A 26,357-nucleotide genomic window follows, 5' to 3' on the forward strand; every position below is an offset into this window, starting at 1 on the left:
GAGAAGAAGGCGTGATGCAGATTCATCAGCAGCATTATCTTCAAGATGTCTTGCACCGGTTCAAAATGGAGACATGCAAGCCCTGTTCCACACCAATTGAGAATCGGCTGAAACTGTCTAAAGGCAAAGAAGAAAACCGTACTACGCAACCTTATCGTGAGTTGATAGGTTGTCTGATGTATGCAGCTCAGACAACAAGGCCTGATTTGGCTGCTGCAGTGAACTTCTACAGCCAATTTCAGAGTTGTCCGACGGATGAGCATTGGTCACATTTGAAGAGAATTCTACGCTATGTACAAGGATCATTAAATGTGGGTCTTATATATCGCCGAGGTGGAGGAAAAACTCTGGAGGTATATTCGGATGCAGACTGGGTTAATGACCCCAACGATAGACGGTCAGTGAGCGGAAGCGTTTTCAAAACGTTTGGATCAACTGTGGCGTGGATCACTAGGAAACAGCAAACTGTAGCACTGTCTTCGACGGAAGCTGAACTAGCTGCTTTGTGTGTTGCTGTTCGTCACGGATTGTGGATGTCGCGTTTGTTTCGCGATTTTGGATGTAAGGTGGATTTTCCTGTGACTTATTTTGAAGATAATCAATCAACGATTAGCATCGTCGAAGACTCCAGAGGGTTCGGAAGATTGAAGCACATTGACGTGAAATTATTCTTCCTGAAAGATTTAGTGAAGGAAAAGCAAATCATCCTTAAATATATTCCAACGACGAATCAACAGGCAGACATGATGACTAAGGGTCTACCGATCGCAGCATTTAAAAGAAATTGTCTAGCCATTGGATTAGCAAGTTGCAGCGGTTGAGCGGGGGTGTTAGAGTATACAACCCCTGTAGTCTTGTGTCACTTTGACACAACGTTAATTGGGAACTGATATCTTTTGTAAAGATAGGTTGGCAATCCTATCTGCGTGTTTGTTACATGTACTCTCTTTCCGGTTCGCTTTATAATAAACCAGATACACTTTTCACTAAGCAAAACCATCATCGTTTATTAAGAACCATGGTCACCACCACCAGATAGTTATCTACTATCTTGACACAAAAAAGTGTCAAGATATGGTATTAGATAGACAGTGATATTGTTAAAATTACGTTAGAAATTGGTCAATAAGCCCCATCTAATAAGCTACCTGTTCCAACACGGATGCAGCAAGCTGAAGTTGCTAGAGACTTAGTGGCAGTGCTAGGGGAAGCGCTTAGGAAACACTTGAGCGCTGTATGATCGCTGCGAAGCTTCAACGGCCACAGGCGTATGGTGTATCGAACTAACAGCAGCATAACCGAAGAAACGATCGGCGTCATATGGTGTATTCAGAGGAAGGGATGGTTTGTTATGAATCCAAGTGAACACTATCCTAGATAAACGGTGTGCATGCCTAAATGGTCCAGTGTAAGTTCCTGCAGAATGTAGAGAACTACTTACCTAGAGTAAACAGATTGATTTCACTGTTCTTTATTCGACATAGTTCTTGAACGTGCCATGAGAAGTTCGGGCTTTGATATCTTTGGGACAATTTCCGTGCGCTCTGTGCAATTTTTCGCGGATCTCAACGACGTCATGGTAGAGATGTGATGGTGTGCGAGTTGTAAACCCAACAGAAACGCGAATCCGTAAGGAGATTAGATTGAGTAAGAAAGAGAGAGAAAAAAAAAACGTGATATCTGTGTGCTGTAGGTTCTGCCTCGTCCAAGAACCCATTTGGTGTCAGTTGACCATGACGAACAGAGTTTCTTCGGATAACAACTGATGCGAAATCCGGTGGCAAATTGCACAAACTACTGTCATTCAGAATAGTCTGTCAAGATACGAAATGTAGTTCGTATAACAAGAAGAACGCACCTTCTGGCCAATGACAACGACATGCGGAATACCTTACATCTAAAAATTCAACCACTTTTTCCTCTATAGAAGGTATCAGATATGAGCGAAGGTGACAATCGATGTGAAGAACGCCTTCAACACGGCCAACTGGACAGCGATCGGAGAGGCTCGGCAGCGAAGGAACACCAGGAAACCAACTGTTGGTGCAGCAGTTCACCACGGAGAAAGGAGGAGAATTTCTGTTAAAAACGCTTTTGGAATCGATCACGGAGTTTTCATACCAACCCGAGGAAGGTTTGACCTTCAATAAGTGGTATGCTCGTCACCGTGAGGTCATTGAAAAGGGTGGTGAAAAATTGAAAAGCAGCGAAAAAGTAAGGTTACTCACGCAGAAGCTAAGTGTTTTAGATCACGATAAGTATGTTAATTACATCCTTCCTAAAACACCCGAAGAGCTTAGTTTCGACGAAACGCTGAAAATACTGCAAACAATGTTCAATCGCACATCGTCCGTGTTTTTCAAAAGGTTTAGCTGCTGGCAAACTAAGAAAAAAGACGAAGAAGATATCGCGTCGTATGCAAGTGCAGTGAACAAAGCATGCGAAGAGTTCGATATTCGCAAAATCACACCCGACCAGTTCAAATGTCTTGTTTTTGTTGCTGGGTTAAAATCGGAAAAAGATAAAGATCTGCGAACAAGATTACTTTCCAAACTGGAGAATGAGAAAACCACAGAACCGATTACTCTGAATAAACTCCTGACAGAATGTCAGACTCTGCACAACTTAAAGCATGACACGGAAATAATAGAGAAGCCGAAGACGTTCGTCAAAGCTGTGCAAAAGGCGAACAACGAAAAAAAAGAAAGAGCTGAGACCTCAAATAAAATACTGCCACGACGACCATGCTGGCAGTGCGGAGGTATTCATTTTGTAAAAGATTGCCCATACAATTCGCACACTTGCCGAGTATGCGGGGCAGTGGGACACAAGGATGGCTACTGCAGATGTTGCCAGAAGCCTAACGAGCCTAGCGCCGCGACGCCTAGGAAAAAGGCTCAAACATTTGTTCGAAACAATGCTAACAGACAACGGAATGGAGCAACTAAAGGAGTGTTTGCGGTACAGAAGGATGATTTTCCGAGCACGCGAAAATACATCCGAATTTTGGTTAACGGAACATCGTTTGTTATGCAGTTAGATTGTGGATCTGATTTTACGATAATATCAGAAGACTCCTTAAAGGTGTTAGGTAACCCTAATACAACACCGACAGGACTACGAGTGCTAACCGCCGCAGGAACGCCCCTTCCACTTGTGAAAGAATTCGTAGCCGAGGTTACTATTCAGGGGTTGAAGAAGAAAGTCCTGTGTTATGTAACGTCTGTGCGAAAATTTAATGTACTAGGCAGCGATTGGATGCAAATTTTCGGGTTATAAGACAAGCCTATAAGTTCTTACTGTATGCAGGTGAGAGGATCGGAAAATGAAATGGAGTCATGGAAATCGAAATGTCCAAAGGTATTCATGGACGGTCTTGGTTTGTGCACGAAAACGAAAGTGAAATTGTGTCTAAAAAAAGGAGCTACTCCGATTTTTAAGCAAAAACGTCCAGTTCCGTTTCACTCACAACGGCTGATCGAAAAGGAGCTCTCACGACTGGTACGTATGGAAGTTCTGGAGCCGGTAGATTTTTCTGAATGGGCGGCACCCATCGTTGCGGTGCGTAAAGCTCAAAAAGATGCTGACGGAGATCCAATAGTTCGCATCTGTGCGGACTACTCGACTGGACTCAATGCAGCATTAGAAATGAATAGCTATCCAATTCCCACACCGGAAGACATATTTGCAAAGATAGCTGGTAGCCAACGATTCTCAGTAATTGACCTCTCTGATGCGTATCTTCAAATGGAGGTGGATCAAGACTCGCAAAAGCTCTTGACTATAAACACCCACAAGGGATTGTTTCGATATAAACGGCTACCACCCGGAGTGAAAACCGCGCCAGGTGTGTTCCAGAGAGTTATCGACAGCATGCTCGGTGATTTGGAAGGTGCAGAAGCTTTTCTAGACGATATTCTGGTGTTTGGTCGAACGCAATTAGAACATGATAGGAATCTGGAAAACACACTAAAACGCATCGAGGACTACGGTTTCCGCATTAAAATAGAAAAGTGCAAGTTCAACATGTCGCATGTGAAATATTTGGGACATATTATCGACGAAAATGGATTACGCACAGACCCCGCTAAGGTAGCAGCCATTTCTCAAATGCCAGCACCGCGAAACATATCAGAGTTACGATCATTCCTGGGTGCAGTAAATTATTACTCCCGGTTTATAAAGGAAATGCACAATTTACGCCAGCCGCTAGATCAACTGTTACGTAAAGACGCAAGTTGGGTATGGTCTGACAAGTGCCAACAATCATTCGAACGCTTTAAGCAGGCTCTGAAATCAGACTTAATGTTAACTCACTACAACCCTAATCTACCAATCGTTGTAGCGGCTGATGCATCGAGCACGGGCATTGGAGCGAATATTCGACATATATTTCCAAATGGTGTCGAAAAGGTAATTCAACACGCGTCACGATCGTTAACTCAAGCAGAACTCAATACCTCAATAGTCAGTACAGTATGCAGAACGGGCCATTAAAGCGACGATTTGCAGCAGGTGACACAGTGTTCGCTAAATTACACCACGGTAACAAATGGTCTTGGGAGCCTGGAACGATTATTGAAAAAATCGGAAATGTGATGTACAACGTATGGCTGGAAACATCGCGAGCTAGGTTGATACGGGTACATATCAACCAACTACAAAGTCGTAGTGAAGCATCAGAGGCTGGAACAAACGATAAGGCTGGAGGAACATATCAACTGCCTTTGTCTGTTCTGATCGACGAATTCGGACTTCCACAGCAGCAGACGACAGACGAGGGCGCTGACAGTGGAAACGCCTTGGATAACGTACAGACGCAACCCGAACGTGTTACAGCGGAAGAAACTGCCAGCCGCATACCAGTCATACCAGTTCCAGTAGCAGTAAGGACATCGAGTAGACGACCGATACGGCTGCCACCGCGTTTCGAACCCTACGTAATGTTTTAAAGGGGGAGATGTTCTGGCAGCACTGCCAAAGGTGACAGTTTGAACGTAAGCGACATTCACGTTCAGTTCTATTCTTAACGGCATCCAAGTAAGACGTGTTTTATGTGTTAGAGAATAAAGGTTATAATACGTAACAGTGGAACGTCATGTACGACGACCTTCTCCGTCTGGAGCTGTTCGGGAAGCGTGCGGACATCATCGGGTTTGCTGACGACGTGACGTTCACCCTCGTTGGACGGGACACGCGGGACATCAGCGCCCTTGCTACGAGGAACCTGGAGACGATCGAGCGTTGGATGGGAGGAGTGGGATTGCAGCTGGCCCATCACAAGACCGGCTACATGATCTTCTGCACCCATCACACCCCGCAGATAGGCCAACTACGAGCGGGGACACACACGATCGAATCCACGGAGACGCTCAAGTACCGGGGTTGAGCTCTGCCGCAAACAGCACCACGGTCGACATCTAGAGGAGGTTTGCAACAAGGCGACTCGTATCACGAACGTCTTGACCGCCCTGATGCCGAACAAGTGTGGCCCAAAAAGCAGCAGAAGGAGACCCCTGGTGAACGTCGGGAATAGCATTGTCCGCTACGCTGCGCCAGTGTGGGGACGGAAGCTTCTACAGAGGAACACTCACCGCACCACAGTCCAGAGGTCTCATCGCACCGGAGTGCTTCGAGTGGCCAGTGCATTCCAAACGGTTTCATACGACGCCGCCTGCGTGGTTGCAAGCACCATCCCGTTAGTTCTCCTCCTAGAGGAGGACATCCGCTGCCACGACGAAAAGGCAGCGAGGGGAGGCCCAGCACCAGACATACGGAAGCGGCAGCGAGAAGAGACCATGGAGCGCTGGCAACGCCAGTGGACAGCCGGCGCAGAGCAGCAGAGTTCGCCAGGTTTGAAGACAAGGAGGCTGATCCCGAACATCAGTTCATGGGTTGGCCGCAAGTACGGGGAAATAGATTTCTATCTTACCCAAGTCCTAACGGGACACGGGTTCCTGCGGAGCTACTTCGTCAACAAAGGTATCCTGGAGGGCTCGCCTAACTGCCCGGTGTGTGAGCATGACGTGGAAGACGTCGACCACGTGATGTTTCATTGTCCACGGTTCGCCCGAACACAACACGAGATGCAGCAACAGAGCCACACCCGCTTGACGATGGAGAACCTTGCCACGGAAATGTGTGCCAGCCGCAGCACATGGGAAGCAGTCCGGACAATCTTCAAAAGCCTCCAAGTGAGATGGAATGAGGAGAGTCCGCCGACGGCCAGAAGACGACGGCAGCAGCGACGGAGGAACGCGGATCAACGGGGGCAGCAATAGCGGCCCCCCGCCACCAACAACACCAGGACAACGGAAAACAGAAGCAGCAGCGGTAGCGACGAGTAACCAGAGTAGCAGCAGGAGCTAGGACCCACCCGAGAGTGGCGGCCACGGACGGGTGGATTCGGAACAACAGCAGCAGCAGCAGCAGACGGAAGACACGAAGCGGCAGCAGCAGCGAGGACAACCAGGAAGGACGACGCAGCAGTGCGCAACAGCAAGGGTGCTACGCACACACGACCCCGCATGGAGTACTACGCACATCAGCGCATCGGCAGGGTTCGGATCAGGTCGAGGAGTGGTTTAGTGCGGTTGCATCGGTTGCTTGACTCGCTTCACGGGTCAAGCTTCATGATGAATCCCACATAACCCATCTCGAGGGGCGGTGTCTAGCCGCGATATGCCCCTCTAGGTGGGTACCTTTTGAAGTTTCCCTCCCCGTTAACAAAAAAAAAAAAAGGTATCAGATATGATCAACCTACGTCATCACATCCATCTCATGGTCCCATATATGCATATCCCTATATTGCAATTGAAGACCTGAAGAGATCTGAAGAGATACAATTTCGAAGGACACTCCAACCGAGCAGACAACCAGAGGACTTACTGACAGAACAGTGGCACATTGAAGAGTTTGTCCCTTATCTTTGATCAGAACATCAGAAGCAAGCTCATTGGGAACGATATAACTGAGTGGAAAAAGCGTGTACTATATCCAACGTAAACTTTACGTCTCATTTATGTTATTTATGTAGATGTCACCTGTAAGATACTCTCATTCTTCGAAGATGTCAAGCTGAGGACGGGTTACTACATCCGGAGTACCTCCGTTTTCTTAGTATAACACAACATCGAAGGAATATCCGATGCAGTAAGGGTCCAACGATTAGACTGGGGTTCGATACGAGATTGACTCTTCGAAGGCGCAATAATTTGATGAATCGTATCCTATGTGAACTTCACTAATTTCTACGCATCAAATAACTCTCGTTAAAACAAATATGCTATGCAGATAGATATGGTTGGTATGGAGCCAAATCGGTTATCGTGTATCGAAAGGATCCTGATTAGGGCGCATGTGTTGAGATTGCTGGGCTCATGTCTCGTGGTAAGCTTATCTTCAGTGATCCGGTATGAGCAGAGAAGCGAGCTTGTCAGCAAGTTCAAAGGAGGTTGAACTCGTTACTGTTACAGAATTTGTTTGCGTGGTGTTCGCTTGTATTACGTATAATTTGGCGTTAACTCTGTTAAGAATTGATGCTAAGTTAATCTCGGTTCGTTGTGCAACGTATCATTGATTTGAAAGTGATGTATAGCAATGAGTTTATAGGTTATGTTCGCATTAGGTAACTAGATAGAGAAGCTCCCAGTGATGTTCCAACGTATAATAGGTGAATTATATTTATCGATCCTCTCCTTGTGGTGTTCAGTGGTGGCGGCAAAGTGAGTGTCGTGGCATACTAAAACTTGCGATCAGTTCCATTTCAGTGTGAAACGTTCTACCATTGCCATTGTAGACCAATATCATAACAGGGGCTAGAGTAGGGTGCTTCTTATAGTCGTCATTGCAGGAATCGGTGGTGTTGCTAGGATGGCGGCGGTATTGGTGGAGCATTAGGCAAAAAGGCGTATCTAGCTCACGACGGATGCAAACGCACGCAGGCCTGTAGTTTTCGCTATCCAGCTTAGATAATTAACGGTACGAACGTACCCGGATGGATCGCCTGTACTACAACCCCGGCTGGACACGAATGATACAACGCCTATCTGTATCCAACTACTGTCGTCCTGTTGCATTACCATCGGGCCTCCCGAGTCTCCTTGGCACACGTTTTGATACGACCGTTCCCAACCCACTGCGCAGAGCGTGGTGTTGCGTATGATAGACGCACCGTAGACGGTCGTACACTCCGCATTCGAAATTATGCGCATACGCTCGTACTTTAGCATCGTCGATATCGATTGGACAGCTGAGAGATGCAATAACTGCGTGTTAGTGATTGGGATGTTAATGTGGTAACAAGTGGCACAAACAAAAAAAACACTCTACCATCGGATGTTCGTCCAAAACCGGATACCGTAACCTGGCGGCCAACGTACAGATCTGTGGGTGATAAACGTATCGGCAACTTGATCGGATATATCTCTAAACTGTAAGGCACTGAGGATGGCAACCGGATCAGAGCTATATCGTTGGTGAGCTTCCACGGATCGTACTCGGGATGTACGAACTTGCTGACGGTGGACATTGTTAGACGCGCCATGTTCAAGTGGATCGATCCCAGCCCTATCTGAAAGACGGTATAGTCGTTCGCACAGTGAGCTGCTGTCAGTATCCACTGGGCGGCAATCAGGGAACCGCCACAGACCGTTACTGAACGACCAAGCGCGGCCCGTATGGACACTTGCCAAGGAAACTGACCCATCTGTGCTGTTTGTCCGTTGACGATTTTGGCCATCAAATCGCGCGTTGTTGACCGTGCATTATGCCTGGGGATGGGAATGGCAGTGAGCTGTTCTTGAAAATGTTGATAGCACTATATTGTACGCGCAACGAAAAGCGCGATGCACTAGCAGTGCGTTGTTGGCATGGTTGATCGTACCTTTGCCTCCGTCTCATTACCGCACGCTACTGGGCCGATGGTGGTTATACAGACGCACAGCACCACTAGAATCACGGATAACTGAGACCACTGTTTCTGCTTCATTGATCTTAGTGCGGTATACCATCGTGCCTTGCGATCTTGAACCATTCTACTCTGGGAGGCTGTCTAGTCAACGACGACGTGTGGTGTTGTAGCAAGTAAGCGCGAAACAGTAGGTTTACCAAACGAAAATGGTGAACCACTTGGGGGAACATTCTTATATCTATCCCACACCACTGTATGCCTTCCATTCGATTAGATCGAAAATAGGTGGCGTCTCCGTCATTGGTTGGTTGGACAGCAAGTGGAAAAAGTTGTTGTGCCAGCAATCTCATCGCCAGGGACCGATGTTATCGGCACTAGCGGACAGTGGAATACACTCATCGAGTACACGGACGGGAGAGGAAGTGTCATTCCAGATGACTTAGCTGCACGATTTTTTATTACCATGCCTGAGCGTGAAGATGAAGCCCAGCCACATTGCTTACATTGCTATCCATCCTTCGGTTGCACCAGTGTGTGTTTCCACCAATGCCGAGAAAACTAATAATCCTTGTTTTTTTATACGCTTGTCATCCACTTATGCTGGTTGTAAGACAAATTTGCGATTCATAGCCATATGCTTTTATCAATACTGAAAGAAGATCGCCACGATATGATCGTGTGCACTATCACTTATCGCCTGGTATGTCCGATACAAAAGATGCTATCTGTGGAATTGGTGTCTCCGCTCCTTTTTTCAAGCACAATGGCTACACACAGGAAGTGTTGGAGACACTTCTTGGTATACATAGATTTCTCTTGATGTCACGCAATATTTGCGTTGTTGCCACAGAAGCTTACAAGACGCGGTAAACAAATGTGCGAGACAGCTTGATTATTCGTAACATGTGTGACTGTACATTAGTAATTACTTTAACATATAATAAATCTTTGGCCATCGTAAACTTAGTACGTAGTATCTTACTTGGTCTGCTGTGGGAGTCCTCAGAACTTACTGAGCTTATCTCAGATTTTGTAGCTTACGCCATTACTTCACCTTGATTGTGGATGGCGTCTATGTGGATTAACATATTAAAAAAACCCTTATGGAACGGGTTCCAGTTCCTTCGTTGTACGATAGTGAGCTCATCTTTCAACTCATAGAGCATATCTTTATAGCGAGTACTTCATTGACCGTACGCATATTCGGAGCCAACAACCTTTTCATCATTTTCCATTCGACGTCGTTTAAGAGGGTTTCGTCAGCCTTATACAGGCTCTTCAACTCTCCGAAAAGGTATGTGAATGCTTGAACCATATTGGCTCTCTATAATCCCAGCTTTGACTTTTGCAACAGATTGCTGAAGTGGAGAAGTTTTTTGAGAAAATGTATTTTTCTCAATCTGGAGGAAATGATCAATTGATGATCAGCACCCTAGCGCGTATTTGAATATCAATATTGTCGTCTATGTAATATGTGAAATTGCGATGTTAAATGCGACGATATTAAGGATGTCTATCTGCACATCACACACGTTAAGTCGGAATTTAATAGCAGAACCGATGTTGGTGTCACTGTAATGTTGTATTTTGGCTCGTCAATCCTATGAAAAGCAGCCTCTAGGTAGGAGGGCCGTAAACCAATAATGACTATGCCAAAACCATATGTGAGGATCTGAATGGACTAATCCTCAATGGAGGATTAATTGATTGTTCTCCATAATATTCCTCTCTCACGTTTACTGGAAAAGTAGGCAGGCTAGTCCAACTTCTTAGCACACACCCTTGGTGGCACTGAGAGTTTTCCTTTCACCAACATCTGACATTAGCTATTAGATATTGTCTTCGTACTACTAGCCTACTAAGTTTGGCCAAGATGCTGGTTATGCCATTATTTGCAACCTTGAAAGCAATGATAAGATGGGGGTAGTAGAGCAACAGCACCGCCATCTTCTTCACAATCTATCGCTACCTTGGAATTATTCTGTCGAAGCTGTCGAGGCTGTTGCCTTGTTATTCTTGAGAGATCGGATAGCCTCTTGAGTGTCGTTAATGCTAGAAACAGTAGCTTGATGTCATCTAGTAGCTAGACCTCCAGTAGCTCGTAGAACTGATCATTTAATTATTCATCTAATTGCGGCACCTATTGCGAGTGGACCTCCGACTGCGAATTGACCAGATCGAAACTGTTAGGGCTAAAGTTGTTTCGATGCGATGATATTTCCTAATGGAAGTTTCTTCTGGGTTTGTTAGGATAACTGAAAGTAAAACTAAAATTTGTTGCGAGAAATATATATTTTTAATGTTTTTGTTAGAACGGACTGGCCGTATTGACGTATTTTATCACGTAGCCGGATAGTCGGTCCTTGCTACGAGGAATTGGCCCAGATGGCATTTTGGTTTGGGCCGGTCATATGAAGACTGGTGCCGCTACCATCATGCCATCGAGCCGCCCCTTGCGTAATAGTTTTAATATGTAATAAACCATATTGCATCACATGTACATTTTATATAAGGCTTTTTTTATTTGCAAACCCTTCCCGAACCAAAAACAAAGGAAAAATCTCATAGAAAACTAATCTAATAACAAAATAAAGCCGAACCTATCAACAACTACAGTTTTGTCGAAACATGGATAAAAAAAAACAGTATATAACGGTTTGCGGAGCTAGGCTCTGTGTGATGTAGGTATTATCGAATGCAGTTCTCATAGAGCACGATGCACTGATTGTTTAATCGTACCGGCCACTTATTACCAGTAAAAAAAACAACCGGACCAAAAGTAGTCAACCAAAATTAGGTTTGATTGTGATGCCTGTGTGTAAGCTAACTTGTATAATAAAAGCTAGTATGTTATAACGGACGCTGAACACATATCGTTAAATCACCGCTTCATTAGCGTTTCCTTTCCCTTCTTAACGGCTTTCATTTCTATGACTAAAAACGACATAAGTAGCGATTTTAAGGCATATCATCTCTTTTTACATCCTCATTCAAGGGTCAGTAGTAAATCTTCTCCTTCCAGCTTCATGCCGCTGCTAATGTCCAGTGTTTTTACAACACCGGCACGGGGCGACTGGACGACCATTTCCATCTTCATTGCTGACAGTACAACCAACGGTTGACCTTTCTCTACGTGATCTCCAACTTTCACCTTAATTTCTGTGGAATGAAGTTAATAAAGGGGGAGAAAGAGATAGAGAGAGAGAGAGAGACATGTTAGCACTTGTTTGTATCGCATTTCACCACGCTAATGCTAACCAATAACAGAGCCAGGCATGGGTGCTCCAACTTCATTCTTGTTGCCCTTAGTTGCTTTGGGATGAATATGCAGTTCCTTGACTGCTTCCTTGTCGCGAATTAGTACGGAACGCAGCTGACCATTAAGCTCGAAGAATACTTCGCGTTCACCGTTAGCGGTAAGATCTTCGGCCATGGCTAGCGTCTTAAAGCCGAGCGTTTTACCTTTCTCGATCGTGACCTCGAATTCTTCGCCCACCTTCGGACCGGTTAGGAAGACGCGAGTGTTTAGCTTATCAACCGGTCCGAATGTGTCACGGAAGTTAAGGAAATCGTTGGTAACTTGTGGATAGAGCGCGGCCGACATGACGTCACGGTCCCGCACGTCGGGATGAGATTCCTGAAGCGACTTTTTGAGTACATCGAAGTCGAGGGGTGCGAGCTGTGCACCGGGGCGTCCCTCTATGCGTGGCATATCCTTTAGCACACGTGATCGTAGCGGTTCCGGGAAACCACCGTGCGGGGTGCCGATAGCTCCTTGCAGGAACTCGACAACGGACTTGGGAAAGGAAAGTTCTTCCGCTCGATCCAGCACTTGTTCGGCTGTCAGATGGTTCTGTACCATGAACTGGGCCAAGTCACCAACGACCTTTGACGAAGGTGTAACCTTGATTATATCACCCAGCAACAGATTGGCTTCGCGATATGCCTTTTTGACGTCTTCAAAGAAATCACCCAAACCGAGTGAGTATGCTTGGAACTGCAGATTCGTGTACTGTCCTCCAGGGATTTCGTTCATGTAAACGTCGGCATTGCCCGATTTCATCGTAGTTGTGCACTCGAAGGGAGCGTACAGTGTACGCGTTTGCTCCCAGTAAGCAGAATATTCGCTAATGTCAGGCAATCCCAGTCCAGTATCGAGATTGGTGCCCTGCAGTGACGCAACCACGGCTCCCATGCTGGGCTGCGACGTCATTCCGGACATTGAATCGACCGCGACATCAACGACATCTGCTCCAGCTTCTGCACATGCTAACATCGAAGCTACACCTGCCCCTGAGGTGTCGTGTGTGTGAATATGAATCGGTACATCCGGATGTTTTTCTCGAATAGCCGAAATCAGCAACCTGTAAGCAGCACAATGAAAATGGTTTATAAGATTGAATTTCATTTAAATCATTTAATTTTCTTACCTTGCTGCTTGTGGTTTCAGCAATCCGGCCATGTCTTTGATACAGAGGACGTGTGTTCCTGCCTTAACTAGCTCATCTGCCAGGTTGGTGTAGTATTTCAAGTCGTACTTTGTTTTTTTCGAATCGCTAACATCTCCAGTGTACGAGATGGCGGCTTCCACCACGCCCCCAGCATTACCGGCTGCTTCCATTCCGAGGATCAAATTTGGCAAATAGTTCAATGAGTCAAACACACGGAATATGTCCATTCCGCATTGTACCTAGAGATGAAAGAGAAACGCAAATGAATACGACTGACAAAGACTGAACAACAGACCAGCAATATCTACTAAGGCAATTCAAAGAACGCTTACCGATAGTTCACAGAATTTGTAAACCACGTTGTCGGGATAGTTTGTGTACCCGACGGCGTTCGCACCACGCAATAGCATTTGGAACGGAATGTTGGGAATCTGCTTGCGCATTTCCTCCAACCGTTCCCATGGACACTCGTGCAGGAATCGCAGCGCTACGTCGAAGGTGGCACCGCCCCAGTTTTCGAGCGCGTACAGGTTGTTAAATTTGTGTGCCACAAACGGGGAAATCTTTAACAGATCATGTGTTCGCACACGGGTGGCCAGAAGCGATTGATGAGCATCACGGAACGTTGTGTCCATCAGGAGTAGACTCTTTTGTTTCCGTACCGCCTTGGCAAAGCCTTCCGGACCTTGCTCTTGTAGAATTTGTTTGAAACCACGCGGTGGCTCTGTAACTGTTTGTATATAATTAATATATGCTCCTGGGTCCCGGGAAATTCGAGATGTTCGAGTTCATGGTGGAAATAGAGGTTTGCAAATAAGAATGATCTCATGCTCTGCATACAGTGTAAATAAAATCATTTGAATAGGCATCTTTGATACAATAGTTTACTGGAGTGTAGTAATGGATATTATGGCGTCCAAATTTATTTTATCGCTATTACTTAAGAGCAATCGTTCGGCAAATGAGTAGTACAACACCAATATTAAGCTGTTATCAATCGATCGTAAGCAACTAATTCAAAACGAGTTATAAAAGTTAACCTTTCAATTGTTTTAAAGCATGATACGATAAGCTCTTTAATCTTTGGTATCTTAGGTTATGACAGGACTAAACACGTATTTTTTAAAAGACAGGTATTCAATAACAACCGATAATTCCAAAAAGAGGAATTCCGACAATTTTCCGAATAATTACAGAGCGAAATTCTTACTTTTATAACCAAAGAATTATTATTGTATTTTATAAAAAAAATGTATCACAATCAGTCACACAATTCTATTCAAAAAGAAAAACGATTTGTTTTATGTATATTGCGTGATATTGCAAGAATTACAACACACCAAAAATTATACGAACAACTGGGGAATGTAATGGAGGTTTATGACACGAGTTTCCATAATTTGAATATGCCAGTAAGCAAGCTATCGGCCGAATAAGAAAAATTATACTTTTGACTATTACATTACAAAGTAATCAAATTTTTATAAAGCTCTCCTTTTTATGATCATTTCCCATGGGATTCTGTAACGGTCCCGTCATCGTCGTAAAAACCGGTGCAGCTACATAAAGTAGTTGGAACTGGAATCCAAGTGTATAATATTATTACTATAAGATCTGATATGCTTATTTTACTGCTTATTTCCACGAGTTATGAATAGGCATATGTAATTTGAAGCCATCGTGTTCTGTAAGCTGCTGATTTCCCCAATTATTTGCAATCATTTTAGAATGTAATATCTTACAATATCGCTGGACAGCTCGACAGTTATACCACTGTTTACAAATGAACAGTATATCAGATTATCACATGCAGTTGGATTAGTGTTGCACATAATGCGTTTTCTGTTTGGAAGCGTTGTAGTAGTTTTACATAATTTTGGTTGTGTAAAATAGTATAGCGTGTTTGGTTCGTGTGTTTGTGTGTATATATGATTACCTTGGTAAGATGTTAACCCCACATTATCGTATGCGGTATTTAATAGAGTCATTGTGTTGTTATCAATTTAGTGTTGTCATGTTAATAGGCAATTAGTATCTTATAAAGCTAGATTTTTTTACATTCAGCAACAGGGTTAGATAGAGACAATGTACCTTTTCTTGTACCCTCTTCTTCCTCGGCCAGTGCCTCCGGTGAGAGATCTATAAGGATATAGCATATTCCGCCAATTGTGCGTTTGGTTTGTGCGTAGTGTGAGTTGAAATTTGCGCACGAGTGGCACGAGAAATTAGCAAACGGGGTTTGTGATTAGCAGATGGGATTTAAAAGCAGCACACCCGAACGTCATCATATAGTGGTTGATATTGTGGTTGTCGTCGTCGTAGTCGTCGAATATTGCAAAGGCCGATCATTTGAATTATAATCGAAGTCGTTAATCAACACATAAAGAAAACCAACAGCACACGTACGTATTTAACAAGAAATTAGGACAAAAAAGAAGGAAAATATAAATAAAGAAAAACATTTTGTTTAAGCAAATTAGCAAAAGAAAATATACAAAATAAGTCACACAACACACACAGACACAGAAATTAAGAAATACACACCGTGATCGGAGTGTTGGTGCTAAATGGTTGCGATCATGTTCCACTTACCCAATGGCAGCTGCGGCACGTGTGGTTGCACTTCAGCGGGTTTTAGTTTTGTAGCTAATGGCGTTGTAGGACCATTTACCAACACTTCCCCAAGGTAGTTAAGCAGTTTTTGGGCACGGTTTTTCGACTTCGAAAATCGGAACAGTTGCGGATGCTCATCGATAAAGTACGTGTCAAGCACGCCGTTGAGGAATTTCTGATTTTCAAGCACATTAAGCAGGAATGGAATGTTTGTTTTAACACCTCGGATACGGAACTCGCGCAAAGCACGATTCATCTTCGCTGCGGATGACTGTAAATCAGAGGCGTGCGAAATGACTTTGACCAGCAGCGAATCGTAGTACGGCGAAATGATGGCACCTGCATACGCCGACGCACTGTCCAAACGGATGCCCATACCTTCGCCGGAACGGAACACTTCCAAACGACCGGTGTTGGGTTGGAAGTCATTCGCCGGGTCTTCCGTCGTTACACGACACTGAATGGCGTATCCTTGTGGTTTGATGTTTTCCTGTGTGTAGCCTAGCTCCGGTAGGGTCATACCCTCGGCAACACGAATCTGTGACTGTACCAGATCAATGCCGGTAATTTCTTCGGTAACGGTATGTTCAACCTGCAGTCGGGCGTTCACTTCAATGAAGTAAAAGTTGCCCGATTCATCGGCAAGAAATTCAACCGTACCGGCATTTTCATAGCCTACGTGACGCGCCAAACGGACCGCATATTCGGTCATTTTGTCCCGTACCTCAATCGACAGCCGCGGTGCTGGAGCAATTTCAACTACCTTCTGATGGCGACGTTGCACGGAACAATCACGCTCATATAGATGGACAACATTACCTGCTTTGTCACCGAGTAGCTGTACCTCGATGTGACGCGGCCGCTCAATGAACTTTTCGATGAACATTGCTCCGTTGCCGAATGCGGCCTTTGCCTCGGAACTGGCACGCATGAAATTGTCTTCAACTTCATCCATTTTACGTACAACGCGCATACCGCGACCACCTCCGCCGTAAGCAGCTTTGAAAATGACGGGTAGACCATGCTTGCGGCAAAACTCCACAGCCTCCTCTTTGGTAGTCACCGGTCCGTCCGTGCCCGGTACGATGGGAACTCCCGCTTCAATGGCAGCTTTACGCGCGGCCACCTTGTCTCCCATCTGCTGCACAACTTTTGGCGATGGGCCAATGAATCGTAATCCTGCATCAATTACGGCTTGCGCAAAGTCTGATCGTTCTGATAAGAATCCGTAACTGAAACAAACAAACAAAATGACATAGCCATGAGCTGCAATGTGCCGTATTGGATGCAAGAATGATTGAAGATAAATACCCGGGATGTACGGCATCGACATCGTTTTCCTTGCAGACTCGAATAATTTCCGGAATGTTCAGGTAAGCTTCAACTGGGGCCAGCCCTTTTCCCACCATGTACGATTCGTCCGCCTTCTGACGGTGCATGTGCATTTTGTCCTGTTCGGAGTACACGGCAACGGAACGGATTCCCAGCTCTGTGCAGGCACGAAACACACGAATAGCAATTTCACCACGATTCGCAACCAGTACGGATCGTATGGGTTTGTACTCGACCTGGCTTGCAAAGCCATGTTTGCTTATGGCCCACAACCGGGCACGGTTCGATCGGCGTAGTCCTGCTACAGCGAGTTGAGCACTGAACAGCTGCATCTTGACTGTGTGTTTACGGTTAATCGATCTGATGACGATGGACGGTGGTTTTCAAATCACTATACCGCTAAAAAAGAAAATAAAAAGAAAATGGAATGATAAGTATTTTTTAGCAATTGCATACGCCTTCTACGATGGTTTGTCATGCATAGAATGTACGATCATGTTCGGAAGATTAGATCGATTATTTTGAAATTACTATTGGCACGACGGATGCATGTCGCAGTCCTAATATGTTAAGCTTGTTCGAAAATTCTTGCTTCTATAGGATTACTTCCACAAATATTACGAACCGAAACATATGGATTACCAAAAAAAGCGAGAGCGATCAAAGGGTCCGGTGGTCAGTTCGGTTGGTCCAATCAGTAGTCAATATATACTATTTAACTATATATTGTGACAATTCGAAGGCGCCATCAGTATGTTTACGTCAGCTATGGCAAGAATAGTACAGGAACTTAGATCTATGGCTTATTCGTACTGCTCCAACAGAGAATAAAAAAGTCGAACGGTCCACAAAATTTACCATAAAGGATTACTACATGCAGAAGATTCAGTTTAAGTCAAGTTTGTCAAAGAACCGGAAAAAGGGCCCCGAAACAACCTTTTTGGCTAAAGGTACTTATCGAAGAGATTTTCCCGTGATGGTCCCCATGGTTCCAGACGACAGTGGTGGTCGTTATTGGCGACCGCACTTGAAGTTTGAAGAGGAAAATATATTCAGAATATTGTGTGGCAAAGCAACGGATGATTTGATCGAAAAGAAGCCAATGGAACTAAATTTTATTTCTAACAATTATTTTTTAAAAAGCTATGACCAAAGTTCTGATAGCTTGCCGCAACAAAGTGTGGCAAAGAGTAGTATTTTTTTTTTAATTTTAAATTTATTTATACCAAAAGCAATTTTGTATACTTTTTTAAAGGCACAACAACCTCAAGAGGCCTTTAGGCCTACCATTTTTGTCTTTCTTTGACTTAATTAACCCGCAACTAGATAGTCAGTCCTGCGTACAGGAAGCTAGTCCGGATGAGATTTTGACCAGGCCCTGCCGTGTGAAGACCGGTGCCGCTATTAAATACATCACTGAGTAAACTCTAGAAAAGGCAATTCAGTATGTTTAAATATCTTTCCTCGCAAAAAAAAAACATTAAAACAAAATGCGTTTATGTTATGCGTATGTAAAAAGATCCTTCTTTAAACTAATGAAACAATTAGCTTTCATTCATCAGACGTTATTCATTCATAAAAATATACAATACAAAGATAACCGCACGTAGAGCATATGTTTACCGTAAATAGCATCCACGAATGGACAGAACAGTTTGAGTCGATACTTGATCACAGACCGGGTTTATTGTTAAGCCGTGTATTATCTATTCCTATGGATTAGGCGCCGGTCTTATTGTGGAGTGGTAGCGGTGGAGTTTTTTTACAATACAGGATCCGGCACCAAACCCAATCGGCATCTTTATTCCGTCAGTAGAATTTACTTTTGTAGTTTCCTTTTTTTCGTTTTTCATTGATTGAAACCACGTGGAATGCAAAGAGATGGGCCATACATATGCACATAACGGCTAGGAATAGCTAACTGTTCGCTCCAAAGTTCCAAAGTGCAAATTATGTTTGTTTTGGTGTTTGTGTTGTTGATAACCTAGGGCGATTACCTAGACAATCAATACGGCGGCTGCTTTTAAAAACAAGTTTGCTATTTTGTATGATGTTAGCTGCATTCAAAATAGCAAGCATAATTCTGATGAACATACACAATCTTAAAAAAAAGATTTCGTTGCTAAAAGATCGATCAATTAGTATGAAAAAGTAGAGCTTAAACTTTTTTTTGTAAAAGTTCCATACATTATAAAAACCATATTTAACAGTAGAAAGTGTAGTGACAATGTTATAGCATTGTGGTTTTAGTTTCAATCGCAGCTGCATTTTCTTCACTAAACAGTTGATTACCATATACTGCAGGGAGGTTGAGCGGTGCCACTTTGGTCGTTAGAAACACAGTACCACATGAGTGTAACCATGGCAATTGTTTCAAGTTTTGGTTCATGTTTCATTCAAGCTATAAAAATACGGTGCACTTCAAGTACAGCGTTTAGCAACAAATATTGTGCGGGGTTTTTTCTTTCATGGACATGTGTTTCGCTGCCCTATGCTACCAACCACACACGATAAACTGAACAACTAAAAAAATGCTGCAAGATTATGTCGGTAGTTACCACCGCTATCATCATCACAAACACGTTGTATCATTGATCTGGGTTCCGAGTCTACGATTGATGATAACGATGGTGGACCGTGATACACTTTCATAAATAAATAGCATTAATGCCTTGAAAATATCAGTTGAAATTGATTAGTTATGATTAAACACGGCGGTCAATTCACGGCTGCCACCAACAGGCTACCAGTAGGCTACTAGGCAGCAACAGCGGGGCACTGTAGAAAAATAGGTTGAAATCCGAATAGAAAAACAGTTACGGATCTCAATCGTTATCAATAGCTGACACACAATGTACACTACTAGACACATCGGAATTCTCATCTATGAGTGGCTGGGAAAGTAAGGCTGTACATATTACGAATCTTTTCGACTCATGGGGCCTTTGCCTGCATGTTACTGTGCTGCTACAAACCGAAGGCACATAACCTTCATTTGTCCGATGAAACTCGCCAATAGCTTAAAATTTTATTGACGTTTTATTACTTTCCATTTTGTGTTGGAACGACAGTCCACAGTACTACCACGTCTACGCTTCCTTTGATTAGATTGAATTTGTTTGAGTCGTCATGCTGTCATGCTTTTTTTCTACAAATTTTAGCCATGCCGGCAAATGTTTGCTGCTAACAGCATAATCTGCTCGTTAAATATAGACATTTCATTAAATTTTTAAACCTTTAGTTTGTTCCACAGAATGAGACTTCTAACAACAGCACCGTTTGGAGCATCCTTGTTAGTTTCCTTATTTGCTTCACCATTTACTAAAACCCTATCAACAGTAGATAGGAATAACTTGCACGTGCCAGTGTAGTGGCATTTCTTCGATTAAATTTCCTTTCCAAATATTCCATGTCACCACTTTCTACGTATTAACTTCTTTACTTCACGATCAGCTCGACAATGTTATCTGCACAACACACGCATCACAAATCACATCACCGTGTATAGTAAAACCTGTTGTTAGTCCCGTACTTCCACTGCGCAACGTGGACGTTGAACTCCACACATGAACAGCGCGCGCCGGCGGTGCTGGTGGTTGTGCAGTGGCAGTGGTGAAAATCTTAAAAAACAACCCTTTCATTTGACAACCGTTTGATTCGAAGGTCATCTCCTCCGATGGCAAAACCCATCAATGCGGAGAAGTAAACAAAACTAAACGCATACACCAAAACTTGAATAATTACTGTCCCGCGGTTTTCTAAAAACGTGTGATTGTTTTGCAGCTCGTACCATGTGTCGATTGAACGTTCTCACCGCGTCTCTGCACCGAGCGGGTTTATCAGGGTAAATGTTTACATGCATCAGATAGAAACGCATATCGCGCCACGGAGGGAGATGGACAAAATTATTGTGGCCCCTCTCTGTGTGCGACATTGAAATGCAGAGGAATTGAGGTCAACTGGTTTCTTTTGCTGCTTGTTGGACGCCACCTGCATCCAATTTAATGAGCCAACAGCAGCACCAGAGCGTTACGGTAGCGCGGGCCCCCTGAACTCCACACGTCTCTTGGGGGGAAAATATGTGATGAAGCACAGAAAAATCTGCTGCGTGCGGCGTGCGATGCGAAACCCTTTGACTGTCGTTCGATTTCCACTGCACACTAACACTATTAGCTGCAGTTTTTCTCCCGACCGTATCTTACAAGACATGGCGCGGTGCTAGTTCGATCGGGCAATCCCCAGTCCCAAATTAAGACGGATGGTTTCATTGCGTGTTACGCAATACGCTAAAGAACCGTTCCGACTAGATTGATAATCGATCCCCAGGGGGAAAACGTCCCAAAAGCAACAAGTTACCGCACACTGGGATGCGTAAGTCGATGAACCTGACAAAGTAGTTCGTACCGCGTTACACCGGCATGCCAACAAGGTGTTGACATTGTTTTGTGCACTAAAAAAACATAACAGTTCACAGAGGGTTTTTTGTCCAACAGTTTCAGTCGAACGATGATGCAGGAAATATCCACCAAAAGAGTCTTCTAACACTTTTTTTCTTTCTGTTTTGATTTACCATAAGGAAAGACGTGGCGTTGCTGAACCGTCCGACGAGGAACAAAACTTGATGTTTATCTCTTTGCTACTAGCGATTCTGACTAGTGAACCCACCGTCACCGTCCTACGAACTGAATGCTAAACACTTCGCAGCGGCTCCATAACCCAGCGAGCAACATTTACCTCGCAACTACCAGCTTCACTGCGTTCCACTCCGGCAGAACCTAACCCAAGCAACCAGACCGTTGCTCTCTCTCTCTCTTGCTGGCTAACTGCAAATCATACCGGCTGATTCCACCATCCAATCTGTAAACGTCATACGAAAGTCACGCCCGTCGGGCTAACGTCGGGCGCCCTTTTAACGATGGCTACCCGGCAGGCAAAGAGAGAGTGATTTACAGGCCAATGCTATTCTTCTAGCGCTCACGATACCATAGCGAGGTCAGCTTAGCCTGCTGAACGCAGGCTCGAATTGATCGAAAATTGCTTTTTTGTCACATAAAACATTTATTTATAACTTATTTTAATGTATTCTTTCTTAAAATCGCCTGATTCGGTTAAAAATTAAGTCCAGAGAACGAAGTCGACTCTTTGACTTTGAAGTATAAACGAAATTGCACTAGGATTCGACTTACGCGGAAATTCGAGTTACGCGGATTTTTCCCGGATTATAGCGGTCCACTGTAATAGCGTATCTCGGGGACTGTCTGCACCTGATGTTACCATGCCATAAAAGTGAGGTTTGATTTCTTCCTGCACCCCGTGCTTGCAAGCATCGGCAAGCGCATTGATATTGGAGATAGGAAATAAAAACGTCGGTACATGTTGTGGACAATGTGTCCTTATTTTTATGCATCGAAACTTAGTGGGTGTTTTGATTTTGGTGTGAAATAGTGATTAATTTTCGCGTAAATTTTGTTGCGCATTGTGAATCATCTAGTGTATTGATGTTTTTGTCAGAAAGTGTGAAAATTGTGGGTATATGTACACGCGCAAGTTTCGACCAGTGTAGGACCAGTGTGTTTTCGTCCTTTCTTATACGCCTGCGTTCGTCCGCGTCGATCGGGTGTGTGGTGTTTATGTACAGTGCTGCGTTCGCAGTTATACACATACTTTTACTCATCACCCTAGAGCCGCCTCCACGGACATAAATTCAAAGAAAACAAAAGCTCACGGGAGAGAAAATGCGCGAGAGAGTGCACCATGCATTTTGAAGGAGGTCCGAGAGCGCGTTTTTGAACATGCCCAATTCGCTATGTAATCGGGCAATACACCGGTTCACTAATACACTTACAAAAAAGCTCCACTGTTGCTGGACGGGTAAGGCTAGTGTTGACATTTGCCGCAGCCAACAAATTGGCAACGCAACCAAAAACAAAATTTTCGGCTGCATGCTCTCCCCTCTGCTTCTTCTCCCCGCGCTTCTTAAAATCATTTTGTTGCCTATTTTTAGATTTGAACTCGTATTATGTGTTGTTTGAATCTGTAGTATGTTATATATTTATCATTTACGTCTATGTTGGGTTGGGGGCTAATATAGTGCCATAGAAGCTGCTATTATGGAATTAATCGAAATTTGCATTGCTTTTGTATGCCTTTGTCAACAATTTGCGCAAGATGCGCTAAATTGGTGGTGCAGTCAAAGGTTATGGTTTCGTCCTCAGCGAAAAGTGTTTCCTGAATTGAATGGAGATATAAACAGTATCTATTTTACATTTAATATTAGACACTGATTTCAGTGGAACTTTGGGCACAGGATAGACCAGGTTAAAAGCACATTCATACCACATAGATTTCTTTCTTTCCTTTGGATCTTATGGCTGCATGATCATGGCGTTGGTACCGGTTGGACGAACATGACGATGATGCAGAACCAAATAACGCTTTATTCGCAAGGGTAGAAGACGCAAAAGACTCCTCACCCCTCGGAAAAGAAAAATTTTCCGATACCCCTCGTTGGCTTCTCGAAGAAAGGATTCATGTTGCCATGATTCTATGCAAATGCTACTACAATCACTATAGGATCATCTTCTATTTGGCGATCGACGATCGACCCGGTTTTAAAAATCGCTTCGTGCGCATTATGCTACACATTGGCTTGCGGTGGCGACATGCAACATGCAACAAGCATTACTATTGGGACATTTACCCTATATGCTTATCGAGTTTTTTGTAGTTTATTCAAGTCAGTTTTACTTTAAAAGACCACGTATATGATTCTCACTTTAGTGTTGATTTTGAAATGTCTGTTTTGAAAATAATTTGAGGAATCTAACCGCATGCATTGCAAATGATCCACTAGAAACACCTTTATGAAGGGCATGAGGTGTATGTTGACCATTTTTAGATCAACGAAAACCGAAATGGAAAAAAAGACTCACACGTTGCATTTGGTATAATTTGGCGGTTTGCCATTATTTTACAACCACAACATGCGAGAATTGCTGTACGACGGATGTTTCTGAAGTTGGTTATTCCAGCGAATAACACAAATTTGTAATCACAAACAGTGACCTTTTTTTCTTTTTCGGGTTCGTTTTAGCATCAAATACTGTGTTTGTCCGATATTGGTTTACAGGTCTTATTTTACTGATGTGAATGGAGTGGGCATCATTGGCATAATCCGGCGCTTTACTTATCAGGTGTTAAAACCGCTTCGCGATCTTGACCTGCTGCAAAAGTTTTCTAAACTGCTCACGGCCGAGCACCGTCGATGGTCAACGTCATCACTCCATTTAAATTTGGGTGTATAAAGCCTCCTCTGTCCACATGGACGACCTAAAAGGACCACCCTAAGACCAATTTGCTATGTACGACAGCTCGTAGAACTTGTCGTTGTCAGACGCTTTAGTATGCCAATATTCCAAAATATGCTATACCAATATATAATTTATTCACTTGCTTATCTGACTCTTCGAAGTCTTCGCGGTCGATGCCATCCCTGCACCTCACTGTGGACCTCTGACAATATGGTCCAAAAGGGTTACATCCGGTGTCATTCTTATAATATGATCTACCTTCCACAGCCTGGCGAGTCGATCCCGAGAGTGCTAGGGAATTATCTTCTATAACTTAACTTAAAACATAACACATACTAATGGGAAAAATAATTAAAACTGATATAAAGTGACAATAGCAACGTGATTTTGCTAATAAATTTCGACTTGTGCAGGCTTCTTCCAAGCTGGAAAAATAAAAATAACAAATTTTGAACGACGATAATACGGCAAAAGCCGTAATACTGCAAACTAAATAAATATATTTTGAACAACGATTAACAAGCATGAAGGAAAAATGCTGTAAAGAACCCAGAGATATTGTTGCCATTAATCTGCATGTTTAGATTCTGCTGCACTTTACGGTGATGTTTTATATCGCGGCGTTCTGAGCTGTGGCGGCCAGATAAAGATTACCAGTTGGCCCTCTGGCCTTTCTTCAGACCTATCGTGTGCATGCAAAGTTCTTTGCCATGTAAAACTTTTTGGTTGCGATCACCTGCAGTTTGAACAAAACCTCGACTGCAATTACCTTAGTATTTCCGTAGTGGTCGGTACACATTAACTGAAAACGGTTTCAAATTTGGGCTATGACAGGGAACTCGTATGAAAAATCACTGATATTTTTCCATTTCTTACGTTAGTGTCATATTCTACATCGCATTCGCTTTTATAGCATATCGCAGATCATTCATTGATATTTGAATTCTATCTACTTTTTAATTGTATTTAACTTTTTCGTTATAACCTTGACCTACCATTTGTAAGCTTGGCTTGCAAACATGATCTGATTCTAACATTATTCTACTGAAAAACTGTACATATTAAAAGACGCTACACAGTCAACCAGTAATAATTTAACGGATAATTGTTGAATTGCCGCCAGAATTAATCTAATGAAAATTGATGGTCCAACTGTAACTGATTAATAGTAGCTGAAATAAAAAGGAAGCATTAGGTTGTGTTAGAATCTCAATAAGCATCAGTAAGAATGAATAAATAAAACATATTGGCATTAACCGAGAAAATTTCCCAGCATTTCAACCTGAAGGGGTTGTTTTTTTGGACCATTCAAATCGGGGTCTGCTCAATGCCATGGTGTGTTATTTCTGATTCAATGACCTAGGCAAAAACAAATTCACACGCCATATTGCTTGCAATGTGAAGTGTAAATCAAATGTGTTATGCTTAATTTTTACAATCATTTGATACCGTTTTTCAAAATATGGCCGAATGGAGACAAATTTGGTCCGTTTCTCCTTTTTACAATGGATTGTAAGTCTTCCTACATTCCTTACACAATAACGCTCCATATTCGATGTGGTCCTTGTTCTTGTGCAGCGTATCAACGCGTTTGTACAAATGAAGTTTTTGGGCAAAGCCCCATTAAATCCCAACTGGCTAAGAATAGTTAGAAGATATTGATACTCGTGATTTTGCGCAGTGATAAACCGATTTAACGGGTTGAAGAATTTGCTGTATTCATTTTCGTTTGCTTTCAAG

General features: G+C 43.5%; 2 protein-coding genes across 2 annotated transcripts; both read right to left on the reverse strand.

Moving 5' to 3' along the window:
* Window positions 1-7,894: 7,894 nt before the first annotated feature.
* Window positions 7,895-9,034, reverse strand: LOC128301128 (brachyurin-like). The gene is made up of 3 exons (XM_053037458.1): window positions 8,885-9,034; window positions 8,332-8,794; window positions 7,895-8,251 (listed from the first exon to the last, which is right to left on the reverse strand). The coding sequence occupies exons 1-3, from the start codon at window positions 9,032-9,034 to the stop codon at window positions 7,914-7,916; spliced, it is 951 nt and encodes a 316-aa protein (XP_052893418.1). The 3' UTR covers window positions 7,895-7,913.
* Window positions 9,035-11,329: 2,295 nt separating this feature from the next.
* LOC128305687 (pyruvate carboxylase, mitochondrial) lies at window positions 11,330-21,980 on the reverse strand. The gene is made up of 8 exons (XM_053043262.1): window positions 21,878-21,980; window positions 17,287-17,706; window positions 15,955-17,207; window positions 15,454-15,501; window positions 13,695-14,092; window positions 13,342-13,601; window positions 12,170-13,275; window positions 11,330-12,070 (listed from the first exon to the last, which is right to left on the reverse strand). Exons 2-8 carry the CDS (start codon window positions 17,637-17,639, stop codon window positions 11,898-11,900), a joined length of 3,591 nt encoding a protein of 1,196 aa, XP_052899222.1. The 5' UTR covers window positions 17,640-17,706; window positions 21,878-21,980; the 3' UTR covers window positions 11,330-11,897.
* Window positions 21,981-26,357: the final 4,377 nt, after the last annotated feature.

Source organism: Anopheles moucheti, chromosome 3 (genome assembly GCF_943734755.1).
Source record: "Anopheles moucheti chromosome 3, idAnoMoucSN_F20_07, whole genome shotgun sequence".
In the NCBI taxonomy this organism is placed as follows: domain Eukaryota; kingdom Metazoa; phylum Arthropoda; class Insecta; order Diptera; family Culicidae; genus Anopheles; species Anopheles moucheti.

Coding starts and splice junctions, on each gene's coding strand:
- LOC128301128 (XM_053037458.1), bottom strand. CDS start 9,034: ATGGTTCAAGATCGCAAGGCACGATGGTATACCGCACTAAGATCAATG. Junction 8,795..8,884: donor GTAATGAGACGGAGGCAAAG/GTACGATCAACC, acceptor TTTCAAGAACAG/CTCACTGCCATTCCCATCCC. Junction 8,252..8,331: donor TTTTGGACGAACATCCGATG/GTAGAGTGTTTT, acceptor TGCATCTCTCAG/CTGTCCAATCGATATCGACG.
- LOC128305687 (XM_053043262.1), bottom strand. CDS start 17,639: ATGCAGCTGTTCAGTGCTCAACTCGCTGTAGCAGGACTACGCCGATCG. Junction 17,208..17,286: donor GTCGATGCCGTACATCCCGG/GTATTTATCTTC, acceptor TGTTTGTTTCAG/TTACGGATTCTTATCAGAAC. Junction 14,093..15,453: donor AGAAGAGGGTACAAGAAAAG/GTACATTGTCTC, acceptor ATATACAAACAG/TTACAGAGCCACCGCGTGGT.